The sequence below is a fragment of the Eumetopias jubatus genome, unplaced genomic scaffold (genome assembly GCF_037043125.1).
Source record: "Eumetopias jubatus isolate StellerSeaLion01/CBP00866 unplaced genomic scaffold, mEumJub1_p1.0 scaffold_3, whole genome shotgun sequence".
NCBI lineage: Eukaryota > Metazoa > Chordata > Mammalia > Carnivora > Otariidae > Eumetopias > Eumetopias jubatus.
Genome location: NW_028274809.1, coordinates 61730926 through 61747618, shown reverse-complemented (window position 1 = coordinate 61747618; position 16693 = coordinate 61730926). Strand labels below are relative to the sequence as shown.

At 43.3% G+C, this 16693-nt stretch overlaps 1 protein-coding gene across 2 annotated transcripts in view; it reads left to right on the top strand.

The window, feature by feature from the left end:
• MYO3B (myosin IIIB) overlaps window positions 1–16693 on the top strand; it is a 382159-nt gene that overhangs the window by 256010 nt on the left and 109456 nt on the right. Inside the window, exons 26-28 of one of the 2 annotated variants that reach the window (XM_088022122.1) lie at window positions 267–429; window positions 1980–2057; window positions 16148–16237. In XM_088022122.1, coding sequence (XP_087878248.1) covers window positions 267–429; window positions 1980–2057; window positions 16148–16237 — 331 coding nt within the window. Of the gene's footprint in view, window positions 1–266; window positions 430–1979; window positions 2058–11029; window positions 11036–16147; window positions 16238–16693 lie in introns of both variants that reach the window. The other variant, XM_088022121.1, reaches the window with a different exon arrangement.

The window sequence follows — 16693 nt, the reverse complement described above, 5'->3', positions numbered from 1 at the left end:
CTCTGGAGTCAGGGCGCCTGGGCAGCTCAGATGGTTAAGCGTCTGCCTTTGGCTCAGGTCATGATCCCAGAGTCCTGGAATCGAGCCCCGTATCAGCCTCTCTGCTCAGTGGGGAGCCTGCTTCTCCCTCTCCCACTCCCCCTGCTTGTGTTCCCTCTCTCGCTGTCTCTCTCTCTCTCTCTGTCAAAAAAAAAGAATACTCTGGAGTAGACTGACCCTCTGTTTGGGAGCCCATATGTAATGCTAAAACTAATATCTCATTTCAGGTTTTTCTCAAATATTACCATGTCGAGCAGTTAAATTTGTTGCTGCAAGAAGTCATAGGCAGAGTGGTTGTGCTGCAGGCATATGCCAAGGGGTGGCTTGGAGCCAGGAGATACAAAAGAATCAGAGAGAAGAGAGAGAAGGCGGCGATTGCCATTCAATCAGGTAAACGGTCCTGAATCTTGGCATTTCATCAAGTAATGGGGCCACTCACCTATTGCTTTTCTCAATGGCTTCTTTTCTTCTACCCTTCCTTCCCTTCTTCCTTGCTTCAGCAAATATTTATTGAGTGCCTATTGTAGGCCCTGGGCTAGATGCTGGGACTCTAGCCATGAGCAAGACTACCATGGTCCCTTTGACCTCCACATAAGCAAACAAGCCATCACAACACACTGTGGTGAGCAGCACGGTAGAGGCAGTGTGAAGTGGGCAGGGGGAAAACCCAGATCACACAGACCTATACCCCTTCTCCCAGATGACTGATGTAATATACACCCCAGGCCCATCACCAAGTTCTCAGCATCACAATTACTAATGCCCTTTCCCAAAGGCTTTTCTAGCACAGACAGAGCTTATAAACCAAGGGAACAAATCACCAGGCTCTCTCATATGCCCAGCCCATGCAGTGTCTCTTTGCACATGTGGGTGTCATTTGTGTTACAAATAGCATCTGAGCTTCTGTGCTGTTGAGGAGTGGTTATGAAAGCATCAGTCTTGAACATAGTGGACAATTTCCTTTGTGCTCTCATAACCCAGAATCCCATTGTCCACTCTGGACTTCGTGACCGCACTCAGCAACATGGCGAGCTGTGATGCTAATGGGAAGGACAAAAAGGTGAGGTGGTCATGCTCCTGGTGGGCAGCTTAATGTCCCAGTCCACTGTCTGTAGGACTCAGCACACCCCCAGAGATTTTTCTTTCTCTTCTCCTCATCCATTTTCCTTGCCTTCTGCCTTACTATTGCATCATTTTCTTCTCCCAAAGCACAGTTCTTGGCACATGGTTCACCCTTACCAAATGCGGGTGTTGTGCTACTAATTATCCCCCTTGACTCCCTTCTGTATTTTTTATTATTTGTTTTATTTGACAGAGTGAGAGAGAGAGTGCGCACAAGCAGGGGGGATGGCAAGCAGAGGGAGAAGCAGGCTCCCCACTGAGCAGGAGCAGGATGTGGGACTCGATCCCAGGACCCTGGGATCATACCCAAGCCCAAGGCAGATACTTAACCGACTGAACCACTTGGGCATCCTGACTCTCTTCTTTATTTTTCACTCCTTCAAATGTCATGTTCATACCTTCCTCCCAAATAAAAAAATCAAACAGATCAGACTATTCCAGTTCTTTCCTACCATCCCCACAAACCACCCTACTCCCAAGTCCTGAACACAGTGCTTCCTCCAGGGATTAGAATGACAGGGAACAGCCTCACCTGGGATAGAGGTCCCCAGTGATTCATAAGTAGAATCCAGAGTGTTCTGGAAACCCACTGCCGGAACAAAAATAACTCCTTCTCAGAAGCATCTTGGAGGCCCAGCTAAGAGTACAGAGAGGCCCCTTTTCCCATCATCGCTCACGTATCTCTGCTTATTTTGTTCAGTGAGAAAGCAGGAGGGAGGGCAAGAGGGGTAATAGATTGGAGGGAAAACAGCTTATATCAATTCGCTGGCACGTTCTTAAATTAATATCATTCCTACCACATGGTTTTATATTTTTAGCCTGGAGAGGATATGATGCTTGGAAGAAATTTAAGAAAATAAGCAACAGGAGTGAGTCTGCGGTTCCTATTCAAGCAGGTAATTAAAACATCATTTTCATAGCATCCACTTGAAAATATTCTGTGACTGAGTTCATATGATTTTAGAAAGCTGAGAGGTGAATAATTCAGGAGCACTGGAATCGGAGTTTCGAGTTCTAGTGGGGGTTCTAGTGCTTGTTGTGACACACCCCGCCGCGTGATGATGAAAAGGCTGACAGCGAGCATTTGCCACTTGCCATACTTGTGTAAGGAGACGCTCAGTAAGTGCTCTAATATTCCTGAGTTTATAGAGAGGGCAACTGTGGCACAGAGAAGCGCAGTAACTTGTCCACGGTCACACAGCTGGTACAGCAGACCAGTAGCTGGTCACAGCATTTGAACACAAGCAGATTGGATAAAGTCAACTTCATGTACCGCCAACTGAACAAATCCCTTTCCTTCTTGGAGTCACACATCTGTCATCTGTGAAACAGGAGCCCAGGCCCAAGTCTGGTTAAGTCTGGAAGGTGTCTGGCAACCTTGGAATTCTTGGATCATACGCAACACCCATCTTTCCGCATCACAGAGATAATAATAGCTCTGGGACTTTCCCAGCAAACGGGATTTCCCACACCCCAGCCTGTATGTGGCTAAGGTGGTCCTCTGAGCCCCGAGGGGTTAAGCTGTGGCTGAGCTTGGGCCTGGCTGCCTGAGTGCTTGGAGGTCTGGTTCCTGCCTCATCCGACCTGTCCCTGGCTCCTGGGTGGCTCTGCTCTTCTGCAAATGGCAGTATCCACGGTGCCTGCCAGCCTGGGTCCCCTTCATCATGGGAAGCCCTGTATGCCTAAGTGAGGCCCTGGAAGAAGTAGGCCCCAGAGCATGCCTGGAGCTCGGAGAGTGTAAAATGTGGAGACAGAGTGAGAGAGCAGTGGCCAGTCCTCTGGACTCCACAAGCCTGAAGAGAGAGAGGATTTCAGAAACTCTGCCTTGAAGCAAACTCTTAAATAAAACAGCTGCAACCTTTTTGAGGCCATCCCTGCCCTGAACCTGGCTCCAGGAACTCTTCTCCCAACTCTCTTGGGCCACTGTAGAGACCTGACATCTTCATTCAGAACCAAAATATTTGGAAGGAAGGGATGTCATTGAGATGCAAATGTGTAAATTTTAACACCATCGCCTAGGAATTTTAAGCTCTACAACTTCAAAGAGTTCATTGGAAGAAGGATCCAATTCTAGTTGCAGCTTAAGAAAGACAACTCACAGTGCATTTGTTCCCTCCTTGCCCACCTCCACACACCACACCACACCACACCGTACAGCACACGCACACACGCGTGCTCACACCCCTTCCCCCCTCCCCACAGTCTCCTGGACTGATTTCTGATCTTGCAGTTTGGCCCAAAGCCCAACATATGTTTTAAAATATAAACTTTGGGTTATATATTGTTGATCCACTGAGTCCAGGATATAGGATCATAAATCACATTTCCCCTCTCTGAAAATGATCTTTAGAGGGTTCCCTGTTTGCACTCTGTTATTGCCAAGTGAGGGAGGGCTGCATGGAAACAGACAGGTTTGTTTCATCATCATATCAGGCCAGTCGTGATTGCACCTTTTTGGGAGAGCACCCATGCGGTAGGTACCATGGAAGGATAATTTTGTTTTGTGGAACTGGAGAGAACACATGTCTTCAAGGTGCTTCTTTTTTTTCAAGCTTTGCAAGCACCCCCCCCCTTTTTTTCAGCCCGGCCACTGGTGTTCCTACTTATCAAGTGGCACTGGCAACTTCCACTAACCGAGTCTGCAGGGGCTTGGGCGGACATGAGAAGAGGTACTAACGCCACCTCTCCGTCTTGCAAGTAGTGTGGCAGTCAGAGCAAAGTAGACAGAGTCTCTTTGCCCTTCACCCCAACACCATGGACAGGAATTGAGGTGCTGGTGTTGTGCTAGCAGAAAAGATGCCTGGGTAGGGTAACAGCATTTGCAATTGTATGGGCAGTTTACTTTTTTTTTATTATGTTACGTTAATCACCATACATTACATCATTAGTTTTTGATGTAGTGTTGGGCAGTTTACTTTTGCATGGGAATGTTGTCCTTATCTTTATATTGGAAGGCATGGTTGTGTTTATCTAAAAAGCAAAGCAACTCATTCCAACTTCTCTGTTTCAGGTGTGTTGTTCCCAAAGCATAATCTCATTACAAGCTCTTCTTCACACCAACTAGGATGTTTCTGAGTAGAACAAGCCCCAGACCTAGCGGTTCCCTTACTTGTGAAGCCTGCAGGAAGTGGCTTATGGATATTATCCTAGTACAATCAGTTCTGATTGTTTTCGAAACTTATTCTCTCATTTATTTTTTTTTCAACAAATCATTTCACTTGAAATTTAGATTCTATGGAATGCGTTTCTTTGTATTTCAAATTCCGGCCCACTGCCTTTTTTTTTTTTTTTTTTAGTGTTGTTGCTAAGATATGTTATATATTTTTAAAAGAGCAGCCCTTGAAATTTAGGAAGCATTTGGCATACATGTTGCTACAGAGCAGCGCATATTGAAATTTGTTTTTCTTTCATCTCCTTCCCAATAAAAGCAGCCGCACAGCTTATCCCTTTAGCTTCCTCAGAACTTCCTTTCAGAATTCCCGATCTATTACGGCACGTTCACATACCAGAAACAAGATGCCTTTTCATGCTGTCAACCTTTTTCATCTGAAATGTAAATTAATTCTTGCTGGTATGCCTTGACAGAGATCAAAGTCGGGGTATTAACCTTCCTGGGCTTTCTCTGGGAATCCGTCCCCAGGACTGGGCTTCCACTGCTAAGAGGCCAGTGTCCCTCCTCCAGGCAGCCCTCGGTTTAGGAGCCACCATTTCAAAGGTCCGGAGTCCTTTTGTAACGGACCTCTCACTACTTTAAACTAGGTGAGAAATGATCTGCCTGGCTAATTCCTGAGAGAGGGAAGGAGACACACACACACACACACACACACACGCACGCACACACACAGAGAGGCCTGTTCATTTTAATTGTGGGCCCTTCACTCAGATTCCTGGAGCTTGTTTAAGTGGTTTTGACAGCGAGTGATCTCCGTTTGATAGAGGGAGGGACAGGGCTCCAGATTGGAAACCTCTCCCCTTGCTCAGTGGGTCATTTCTTGCCTGTCAGTCTTTGAGGTAGGCCACATTTGCATTTTCAAAATAAACAGATGCCTTTCAAATACATGAGCTGGTGGTCTAGAGATCTCTGTGGGCCCAAACAGTTCACCAGCCAGTGATCAAATGCTGGAAGAGAAAACAAACGAAAAAAATGCCCTAGGTACATACGCATCCATTTCCTACGTGTATAACATTGCACCGGCAATAAAGGGCCTCTATGAGATGTGAGCAATCTCGGGGAGAGAGGGCTAGGGATCCCAAGCAAAAGTATAGTTTATCAGTTTGCCTTTTTTTTTTTTTCCGCCAGCGGAACAACTTTGAATATCATCTTGGTGAGAAGTGACATGTTTTGTGTGTGTTTATTTGTTAATGCTAATAATAGGCTCTTGCCAAAGGAAAACATACTCTTTTAAACACCAAAGAATTTAAAATTACATACTTTTTTAATCAGAAAGATAAAAGATTACACATACTAGTTTTCAGATAGATGGGGTATTCTAAGTAAAAAGTAACAGTTATATGTCATTCCTTTACTAATCTATTATTTTTTTAATGAACTCTTTAGTGTCACAAAGTGGATATAACCAGATTTATTCAAATAAAAATGAATACATTGCTCAGTAAATACTATCAAAACACGTAACCTACTAGGGATTTTTAAAAGGTCTACAATACCTCATTAAAAATGCTCCTCTAATTCAAGATCTGTTTTTTAAGTGAGAGCCAAGTGGTGGGCTTCCCCATCTCAGAGGGGAAAATGCCTCAACTAGGTGACAGTGGAGCCCCAGGGGCTGGGAATGGAATTTCAGAGTATCCCCAGGAAGGAGTAGGCTCTTCCACCCCCTTTTCCTGATCTCCCCCGACCCCCAGGAGCAGGAAGAGCCCATTGGTTTACAGCACATTTTCAACTAATTGCTTCAGAGCAGTAGAAAATGTTTCCCCTCTCTGTCCTCCATCAACTTCCCACTTACTCCCCCTCCTTGGCCCTTCCAACAACACAGATAAATGATGGTCATTTCTCCTTCCAGTGCCTTTTGGGGAGAGTGCTTTTTGGAGCCTCAGCCATGACTCTGCCAAGGCTTAGGCTTCCTTGAGCCTGTGAACAGGCATTTTAAACCAGATTCAGCTGGAACTGCTGGGTGCATCATGTGACACTGGGCAATGAGAGTTGCTTTAAATGCTGCTTCCAGAGGGGAAAGCAAGCATCATGTCCAGAGAGGTTCCAGCACGCTCGGATACAATTTCAGATAGTGAACTATCAGAGACTATTTAACTTCTTTTAGAAACTTGACCCTGCTTCATAACAAAACCAAATTTTTGTGTTTAAAACTGCCTGAACTTGGGGTGCCTGGGTGGTTCAGTCAGTTAAGCATCGCCTTCAGCTTAGGTCATGATCCCAGAGTCCTGGGATCAAGCCCCGCATGGGGCTCCCTGCTCAGCAGGGAGCCTACTTCTTCTCCCCACTCATGCTTGGTCTTCTTGCTTGTGCTCTCTGTTGCTATCTTTGTCTCTCTCTCTCAAATAAATAAATACAATCTTTTAAAAAAAGGCTGCCTGAACTTTTAAACCTCTCTCAGGTAAGGCCTCCTTCTGGTCTTGTCTAACTTCAAAAGGTTGGTTCCTTTAGCACTGTTGGTGAGTTGGCAGTGATTGGGAGGTTGTAGTAATTTCCTGGAACTAGATTTCCAGAAATATCCCTAGGTGTGCAGGACAACCATATTTTAAATTTGGAAATGTCTTTTTTCATTCACTGTTTATTAAGCATCTACTGTATGCTGGAGCCGCCATGGTGAACAATGGGATTTCATTTGGGGCATCCAATATCCCATCTCTGATACAGAGGGTGATAAAACATGCTGTTCCTCAGAAGGATGCTGTTTATATAAATCTGGTACTCTATATCATGTCAATACATATTGGGAGGGAGTTCTATAAGACTCCAGTGCAATACAAAGAGTCAAAATCATTCTAAAATACAGCTGAAGATATACACTGAAATAACCCATATTTCTTTTTTTAAAGATTTTATTTATTTATTTGAGAGAGAGAATGAGATAGAGAGAGAGAGAGAGCATGAGAGGGGGAAGGGTCCAAGGGAGAAGCAGACTCACCGCCGAGCAGGGAGCCCGATGCGGGACTTGATCCCGGGACTCCAGGATCATGACCTGAGCCAAAGGCAGTCGCTTAACCAACTGAGCCACCCAGGCGCCCTGAAATAACCCATGTTTCTTGAAAGTAAAAATGATTACAGGAGATAGTTTCAAACTGACAAAGCTGTGCATAAGCAGATTGTTGATCGCAAGCCAAACAGTAGAGGAAGGTCAAGTGAATGCACCATTGAAGGCAAAGTGTTGTGCTTTACTTTGGGAAATTGTGCCATTTGTGACAGGACACATACAGAGACATATAAGACCTACAGAGAGCCCCCAAAGCTTGGCTTAGAGGAAGTGGTATATAGCAGAGAGAAGGCCAGGCCTGTGGCTTCAAGGTTTCTGTCAAGAAATGGGCCCTGGCAAACCTCACTTGGGCACACAAACAATGGAATTCTTGCCATGAAATAACTTGGAATGCTAAGGAATGTCCTTTGCTATGAAATCAAATTACTGTCCATGTTAGAATTAAATGCCCAGAGTGCTATTCACCTAATGCACAAAGAGGAGACTGTAAAGAGCTGACATGGGCTTGAGGTCTGATTGTGACTAATATATTGACATGGCACAGAACTGTGCTTAAGATGAAACTGGTGCAGCAGTCTGTATCCCCAGGACTCAAGATTAAACTTTCAAAGGAAGTCCATGAGTACTTCAGCTTTGAATCAGCTTCTCCATTCTGGACCTCATATAGAACTTCAGAATCTGGCTGCAAAGAGGTGCTGCCCAAAGTGGCATCTTTACCACCTCAGCCTATCAACTATACTCAACATGATTGTGATCATAACACACTCAAGTCACCTTTTTTCTGTATCTTTAAATTTTTCTCAAGGTTCTTTCTTTCATATGGAATCATAGTTATTTAAGCTATATCCACATAATAGTAAAGAAACATTTAGGGGCAAAACTAACTGCTCTGGCAAAAGTGATTGGACTTCTTTTCCTCAAAAGACTCCTGTGTATGGAAAGGCAGATTTTGTTTTCCCCCTTAACAGATGAAACAGAAGCACAGAGAATTTAAATAAGTTGTCTCTCCTTATGTGTTATGGGAGCTTAAGAATTGGCTGGGGCTCCAGAGTGACTCAGTTGGGTGAGTGTCTGACTCTTGGTTTCAGCTCAAGTCATGATCTCATGGGTCGTGGAATCTAGCCCTGTGCAGCCTCCATGCTTAGTGGGGAGACTGCCTGAAGATTCTCTCTCCCTCTTTCCTTCCTCCCGTGTGTGCTCACATTGGTGCTATCTCTCTCTTTCTCTCTAAAATAAATAAATCTTGGGACGCGTGGGTGGCTCAGTTGGTTAAGCAACTGCCTTCGGCTCAGGTCATGATCGTGGAGTCCTGGGATCGAGTCCCATATCGGGCTCCCTGCTGGGCGGGGAGTCTGCTTCTCCCTCTGAACCTCTTCCCTCTTGTGCTCTCTCATTCTCTCTCTCTCAAATAAATAAATAAAATCTTTATAAAAATAAAATAAATATATCTTAAAAAAGAAAAGAATTGGTATCAAAGCCCTCTTCTCAGTCTTTATCCAGTGCTCTTTCCAGTAGACCACACTCTACTGTTTGTTTGCACCTTGGATATGGCACACTGACATAGGGTACCAGTCAAAGCTTTGGGAAAAGTTTCATATACCATCCTAAGCACGTGGACTTTGGAGTCAAAACAATGTACTTTAACCAAAACAATGAAAACTCTGACTAAAAATGGGCAGAGGACCTGAATGGGCATATTTTCAAAAGAAGACATACTGATAGCCAACAAACACATGGAAAGATGCTCAACATCACTCATCATCAGGGAAATAGAAATCAGAACCACCATGAGATGTCACCATACATCTCTCAGAATGGCTAAAATCAAGAAAACAAAAAATAACAGGTGTTGGTGAAGTACATGGAGAAAAAGGAACCTGGGTACAGTGTTGGTGGGAATATAATTGGTGCAGCCACTATGGAATACAGTGTGCAAGTGTTTCAAAAAATTAAAAATAGAAATACCATATGATGCAATAATTCCACTACTGGGTATTTACCCAAAGAAAATGAAAACATTAAGTCAAAAAGATATAAGCATCCCTATGTTTACTGCAGCATTATTTACAATAGTCAAGATATAGGAAGCAATCTACGTGTCCCTTGATAGATGAATGGATAAAGAAGAAGTGGTATATATATGCAATGGAATATCATACAGCCATAAAAAGGATGAAATCTTGCCATTTGCAACAACATGGACGCACCTAGAGGGTATTATGCTAAATGAAACAAGTCAGACTGAGAAGGACAAATACCATATGATTTTGCTTATATGTGGAATCTAAAAAACAAAACAAATGAATAAACAAAAAGCATAATCAGACCTGTAAATACGGAGAACAAACTGATGGTTGCCAGAGGGAAGGGGAGCAGGAAGATGGACAAAATGGGTGAAGGGAAGTGGGAGATACAGGCTTCCAGTTATGGAGTAAGTAAGTCATGGGAATAAAAGGCACAGCACAGGGAATACAGTCGATGGTATTGTAATAGCATTGCATGGTGACAGATGGCAGCTACACTTGTGGGGGGCATAACGTAATGTATGGAGATGTTGAATCGCTATCTTGTACACCTGAAACTTCTGTAATGTTGCGTGCCAACTATACTCAGATTTTAAGAAAAAGGAAAGAAAAACAAACAAAAAACAATTGACTTTACATCTCTGCTATGCCATAATTTGTCATAATGGTTTGGGGAAAATTACTTAACTTCTGAGTTTTAGTTTCCTCACCTATAAAATGGAACTCACGAAGGCCTAGTTCTCAGGACCGTTGTGAAGTTGATTACAGATAATACATGCAGAGCATCCTGCATAGTACCTGGCATGTGGTAGATATTCAGCAAATGTTAGTTCCCTCTGTGTACCCCCTTCCTAAATATGAACTTCACTGGGAAATAAATCTGTCTGTGTAGTACTCTTCAATGGTGAGCATAATAATATTATAACTTCAAAAAGATGAAACCATTTCTCTCACTTTTGGAGAAAAAAATTGTACCTGTCATATCTTAAATACAGTTACAATAAAGCCTTTATAAAAGAGAGAATTTTCTAAATCTTATGTCTTGCTTATCTAACAGGGGAAAATTAAAATATAATAGTACCATGTGAAAGATTTGAAGTGGTTTTGTTTTTGTTTTTGTAAAGAACTCCGCTCCATCATGCCAAGAGCTGGAGTCATTTGTGTAGATAAATTTTTCACTGGCCTCACAGTTGTTAAGATTTAGGTGGTATGCTAATGACATTATTTTTCCCCCATTCAGTGATTTGAGGCCCTACTGCAACTTGTTCTGTAAAATAGCAAGTCCCATCCTCGCCCCTTCCATCAAGTCGGAAATTCTAAAATCCAGGAGTTAAATATCACCCAGATTTGCTGCCTGCTGGTGTGGAAAGCAAGTTGCTTTTCAGATGTCTAAGGAGTTGGAAGATCTCAGTGTGCACATCATGCTTAACCCACGATGACGGGTGATTGGCAGCCTAACAGCTGAGCGACAGCCATTTGGCTAGGAGTTCAAACCCCAACACGAAGAGCCATAGCAGGATCATGGCTTGATTTGCTGTGGCCATGAAGTCTAAATCACCAAGCACAGAGGTGGAGGCAGAGGTGACAGCTGGTAGCCATTCTCGTCAATAAAGTTGTGACGGTTGAGATGTATTAGCAACCAGAGCCTGCTAATTTCGTAGACTTTGAGCCAAGTACTTAGTGTCAAAACCAGCTATGGTCAACGATACAAAATGGCTGTGAAGGGTCCCTCGTCTACAGCAAGGCTCTCCCCACCAGACATTTTCCTCCTAGTGGGTTAGAAATGATTGGATCCTGCTTTCCAGGAACAATCAGTTTGAGAAGACTTTATCTTTTAATTTTTTTAGGTTCTGGTGATTTTTAAAAAGTCATATTTATTGAGGTATAATTTATATACAGTAAAACCAAACAGTTTGATAAAATTGGATGAACACAAGTAACCCCCTTCACAATCAAGAAAAAGAAAATTTCCAAAAGGCTCTCTCCTGCCCCTTCTGTTACCATCCCTCCCCCACCTTTAGGTCCTGGTGACCACTAATGGGTTTTCTGTCCCTATAATTATGCCTTTCCCAAAATGTCATAGAAATGGAATAACGTAGTATATAAACTTTTGCGTCTGGCTTCTTTCACTTAGTAATACTTTTATGATTCATCAGTGTTCATGCATTTAACAGTAATTTGTTCTTTTTCATTGCTGAGCAGAATTCCAGGATATGGATATACCATAGTTTTGCCAATTACTAGCTAAATGACATTTGTTTCCAGATCTGGGTGACTATGAATAAAGCTGCTGTAAACATCTAAACTTTATCTTTTTAGGAAAGATTTATAGGAAAGCAAATAACTTTGATTTATAGGAAACCAGAACTGCATAAGCTGGAATGATCATAGAGGAGGGAGTTATTTCCTTCTTGATTAACAAACAGAAATACTTAACTTTCCTAACATGCTATATTTTTGCATCGAAATTTCTAGTTTATACAAGGCAGTTTCACCCACCTTATTTTTGTAATTCTCACAGTAACCCTGAGAAGTAGGTTGGGAATCTTACCCCATTTTACAGATGGTGGCTAAGAAACTGCCTAACTCCTGATCTGGTGCCCTTCCCCCACACATTTTCTGAACATCCTCTCTGTGCAGAACGCTCTGCTAAATGCTTTGGGGGTGGTCACAAAAGCAACATAAAAATTATTTTTTTCCCCATCAAGAGGGGACAGACAGCCTGATGCTCTACAGCGTGTCCACAGGTAAATGTAAATTAAAACATCAATATACTGTTATACACCTATTAGAAGGGCCAAAATCTGTAACACTGGCAACATCAAATGCTGATGAGGATGTGAAACAACAGGAACCTCATTCATTGCTGTTGAGAATACGGAATGGTAGAGCTACTTTGGAACACAGTGTTGTGGTTTCTTACAAAACTAAACAGACTCTTACCATATGATCCAGTATTCACGCTCTTTGGTATTTACCCAGAGGAGTTGAAAACTTATGTCCACACAAAAACCTGCACACATATATTTGAGGCAGCTTTATTCATAATTTCTAAAACTTGGAAGCGACCAGGATGTGCTTCAGTGGGTAAATGGATAAATAAACTGTAGAACATCCAGACAATGGAATATTATTTCGTGCTAAAAAAAAAGGAGCTTTCAAGCCACTAAAAGGCATGCAGGAAACATAAATGCATATTACAAGGTGAAAGCCAGTCTGAAAAGCCTACGTACTGCATGATTCCAACTATATGACATTCTGGGAAAAACAAAACTGTGGAGACCGTACAAAGATCAATGGTTGCCACGGGTGTGGGAGGGGGTTAATAGGCAGAGCCCAGAGGATTTTTTACGGCAGTGAAATTACTGTGTGACACCAGGATGATGGATATATGTCATTTTAATGTGTCCAAACCCATATCATGTACGACATCGAGAGTGAACCATAATGTAAACTATGGATTTTGGGTAATTAAGAAGTGTCAATGTAAGTCCATCAATTGTAGCAAATGTAGCACTCTGGTGGGAGGAGTTGATAGTGTATGCATATGGGGAAGCAGGGAATATATGGGAAATCTCTGTACCTTCCTCTCAGTTTTGCTGAGAATCTAAAACTGCTCTTAAACATAAAATCTTTTAAAAAGGAGGTGGGAGAAACAGGCTCAAATGGAACCAGGACGGACACATCTGCCCCAAGCTTAAGAGGAGTGCTAAGCTAGAGCCAGCTAACACAACCACAGGAAACAAACAATCTATGAAACTTCCTCCAGTCCTTTTTGGAAGCAGGTGGGGCATAAATTATAAGAAATAAATCCCACCCAAGGTAGCTGGGAGTCGGAAGAGAACAGAGTGACGGTCCCTGGGTGCTTGAAGGCAAGGGGAATTTCCCAAACGGCAGACAAGAAACTGATCTCTAGGATAAGGGAAAACCTTCCTCCTTAGTTTCCAAGTTAGAGAAAGCAATTACCAGGCAAGACTTTCTTTGAACTCAAAGTTTGACCGGGATAATGACTGGAATTAAGCACTGGAGAATCAAAGTGGAAAATGTTCTCATAGGCTTGGAATTACCAGAATTGTTTTATGTGGAGACCAGGGTTTCTGATGTGGCAGTTGGAAAAAAAAATCTGTCAGTGAGATTCTATTCTCTAAAAAAAAGAATTTTACTTTCTCAGTGCTGCTTTTGGTGGCATTTGCCTGTCAGACCTCCCACAAGTTGGCCTCTTTATGTTCTGATAAGATGGCTGTTGACCAGCTGTTACTCCAGCCAGAAATGACGCGGGCTTCTGGTGCAATTGGCCAGCAGCGGTGAGGAGGGGAAGGCTGGGCTTTTGTGCCTCATCTATATGCTCCTTCTCTGCCAGATACAGTAGGCACTGTTTGCCAGGTCCATTATGAGGGCAGGAAAACCTACCCTGACTAGATCCCCAACCAAGATATCTACCTAGACGGTGCCCCTGCTGGAAACCATGCCCCTGGGGCTGTCCTCTGGGTGGGTCATCGAATGCCAGTCCAGGCCAGAGCCTCCTCCCATAGCAGCTGATCTGTGAGAACTTAGAGGCCCCGGCATGTGAAAGAAATAAAGTCTGAATTTTTACTTCCACTTTTAAAGGAAAAAAATAAGAGTAGAGGTTAATGATTTTTAAAATGTTTACATAACTGGGGCTGTCCCATGTCATATTTAGGAATTCAGACTTTAGGGCAAAACTGCTTGGATTTGAACCCTGGCTCTGCCACTCTCCAGCCTTGTGTGACTCTTGGACAAGTCATTTAACCGCTCTGGACCTCAGTTTCCGTAACTGTAAAATGGGAATAATAGTGGCCTCGACCTTTTAGAGTTACTATGAAGATTAAAGAATTAATTTTTGTAAAGGGCTTAGAACACTGCATGGAACATAATAATCCATATATTTGTATTTGTTTGTTAAGTGAAAATAATGGAGATTTCCCTAACTCCTGTTCTTAACACCCCCCCACCCCCCAGTGAAATCAAGCTGAGTACATGTATCTAATCTTTTTCATCCATTTCTTTTTTCTTAACATCTGTCAGCTTTACCTCTTCATTTTAGTTTCCTAGGGCTGCCATAACAAATTACCCCAAACTCTGTAGCATAAAACAGCAGAAACTTACTCTCTCACAGTTCAGGAGGCTGGAAGTCCAAAATCAGCAAGGTTGGTTTCTACTGGAGTCTCTGAGGGAGAATTCTTTCCATACCTCTCTCCTAGCTTCTGGTAGTTCTTGACAATGTTTGACATTCCTTGGCTTGTAGACCCATCACTCCACTCTTAGCTTTCATTACCACATGCCTTCTCCCTGTGTCTGTGTCTTCACATGGTCTTATAAGGACACTAATCATTGAACTTAAGACCCACCTTAATCCAGTATGACCTCATCTTAAACTAATTACATCTACAAAGAGCTTATTTCCAAATAAGGTCACATTCTGAGGTTCTAGGTAGACAGGAATATTGAGGGCACTCTAGTCTACCCAGCTCACCCCCTTAAAACTTTTAGGGTGTTTTTACATCTGTTATTTCTTTTTATTCCTAGACTATGAGAATGTATTAGAATGTAAGCTCCATGGGAGTAGGGACTGTATCCCTTTAAGTGTAGTCTGAGGCAGCTGACGTTGCTTAACGTGGGTTTGCTGGGCCACCTCCAGGGAATGGAGAGACATGGTGCCATCAGGCTGGGTGTGGGAAGGTGATGTTGAGGTAGGAGAGTCACTCAGAAGGAGAGAGAGGGACAGTATGAAAAAAAAAATTCCATCCAAGGAATAAAAAAAGGAGAAAGGTTGGAGATCCCAAATATTCTAATATGGTATATCTTGAAGTACTGCCAGCAAATTTGAAACAGCCATAGTCAGAAGGAAGGTGCAGGATGAGAGAGAACAAGGTTTACATTGCAGGTCAGAGGAAAAGGAGAGGGGGCTGCCTCAGGGCAAAGCCTGCAGCATATCTCCAGGACAAGGGGCTTTGCTACCAGTGTGGTTTCTTCTAGAGCCAAGGGATCCAGCAGGGAAGAGCCAGCCCTCTTCAGATACCTGAGGTAGTCTGAGGTGGTGGAACATCTTCAACCCATCATGCCCTCGATGGTCATGGAGAATGGAAGAAGAGATGTGACAGCCAGGACAGACCCTTCAATATTTTTCCACTCAAGTCGTGAGCTGTTTTGGTAGAGAAGTATTTAGGTTTTTATCAACATGAGCTAAGCTGACTGGACAATAAAAACCTGCAACTATGGTAGTCCTCAACCTAGTGGAATGTGTAGTCTCTCTTTTCCATGACCGCGTTATTGATTGTCGACCCACAACCATCAGTGAACAGGACTACAAGATGAAAGGAAAGGACACATATGCCTGAGGGGCAGAGATGTGGAGGAAAGGAGGAGACCTTGTCCCTCCTTTTACTTCCCTGGTGGTACAACTGAAAAGGAAATAGGAAAACCATCCAGTTGTCCAACCAGAAGCCCTGTCCTGGTACACTTAAGCTCCCAGTTTGACTAATGCAATCATTGAGACAGAGCTTATTGGAATTATCAAGTCACCACGCTAGTAGGGAGTCCAGTGAGGACAGTTACCAATTCCCCTGTTTTCTACAGTTAGGCCCTCTCCAACCACACTGTATTAAATCTTAAAAATAAGCACCAAATCTGTTGGTGAGATTTATAACATTGGAGCCTCAGACCATGAGACAGGTGTGGGTTTCCCTAACCACATTGTGTCACCCACTTGGGTAATTCCTCCAGGTGTGGGAGCATAAACTTGGTAAGTTCCTCCTTTGTTTCATTCCACAGGACACCCTTTAGACCAAAGCAGTGATCTGCAGCCCACTGTCACAAGGGATAGCAAGGGAAGTGCCCAGGATCAAGACTGCAGTAAACCTGGTGACCACACAGGTGGGTTCATTAGAGGTTTAGGATGGGTATCCTATATTCAGGGACGTTCCAGATATGGACCCTCTGTTTTTCAATAGGAGACAGCTGATTAAATTCAGGGGCAGCCTTACAGGCGATCCTGATTGGCTATTTCACAAAAGGGAAAGAATAGACAGAGATAATCTCAGCTTCTCTGCCCACTGATCTGTTTGCTGGGGAAACTGGTCTAGTTGTGACTCTCCTTACCGACTGCCTCTCCTCAACTCCTCTTGGAGTGGACGCTGACACATTTCTGTCTGATCTACCTTGGGACTTATGAAAATTCAGCTTCTCAAGAAGGTCTTTTTATGGGCGCCTGGGTGGCTCAGTTGGTTAAGCGACTGCCTTCGGCTCAGGTCATGATCCTGGAGTCCCAGGATTGAGTCCCGCATTGGGCTCCCTGCTCAGCAGGGAGTCTGCTTCTCC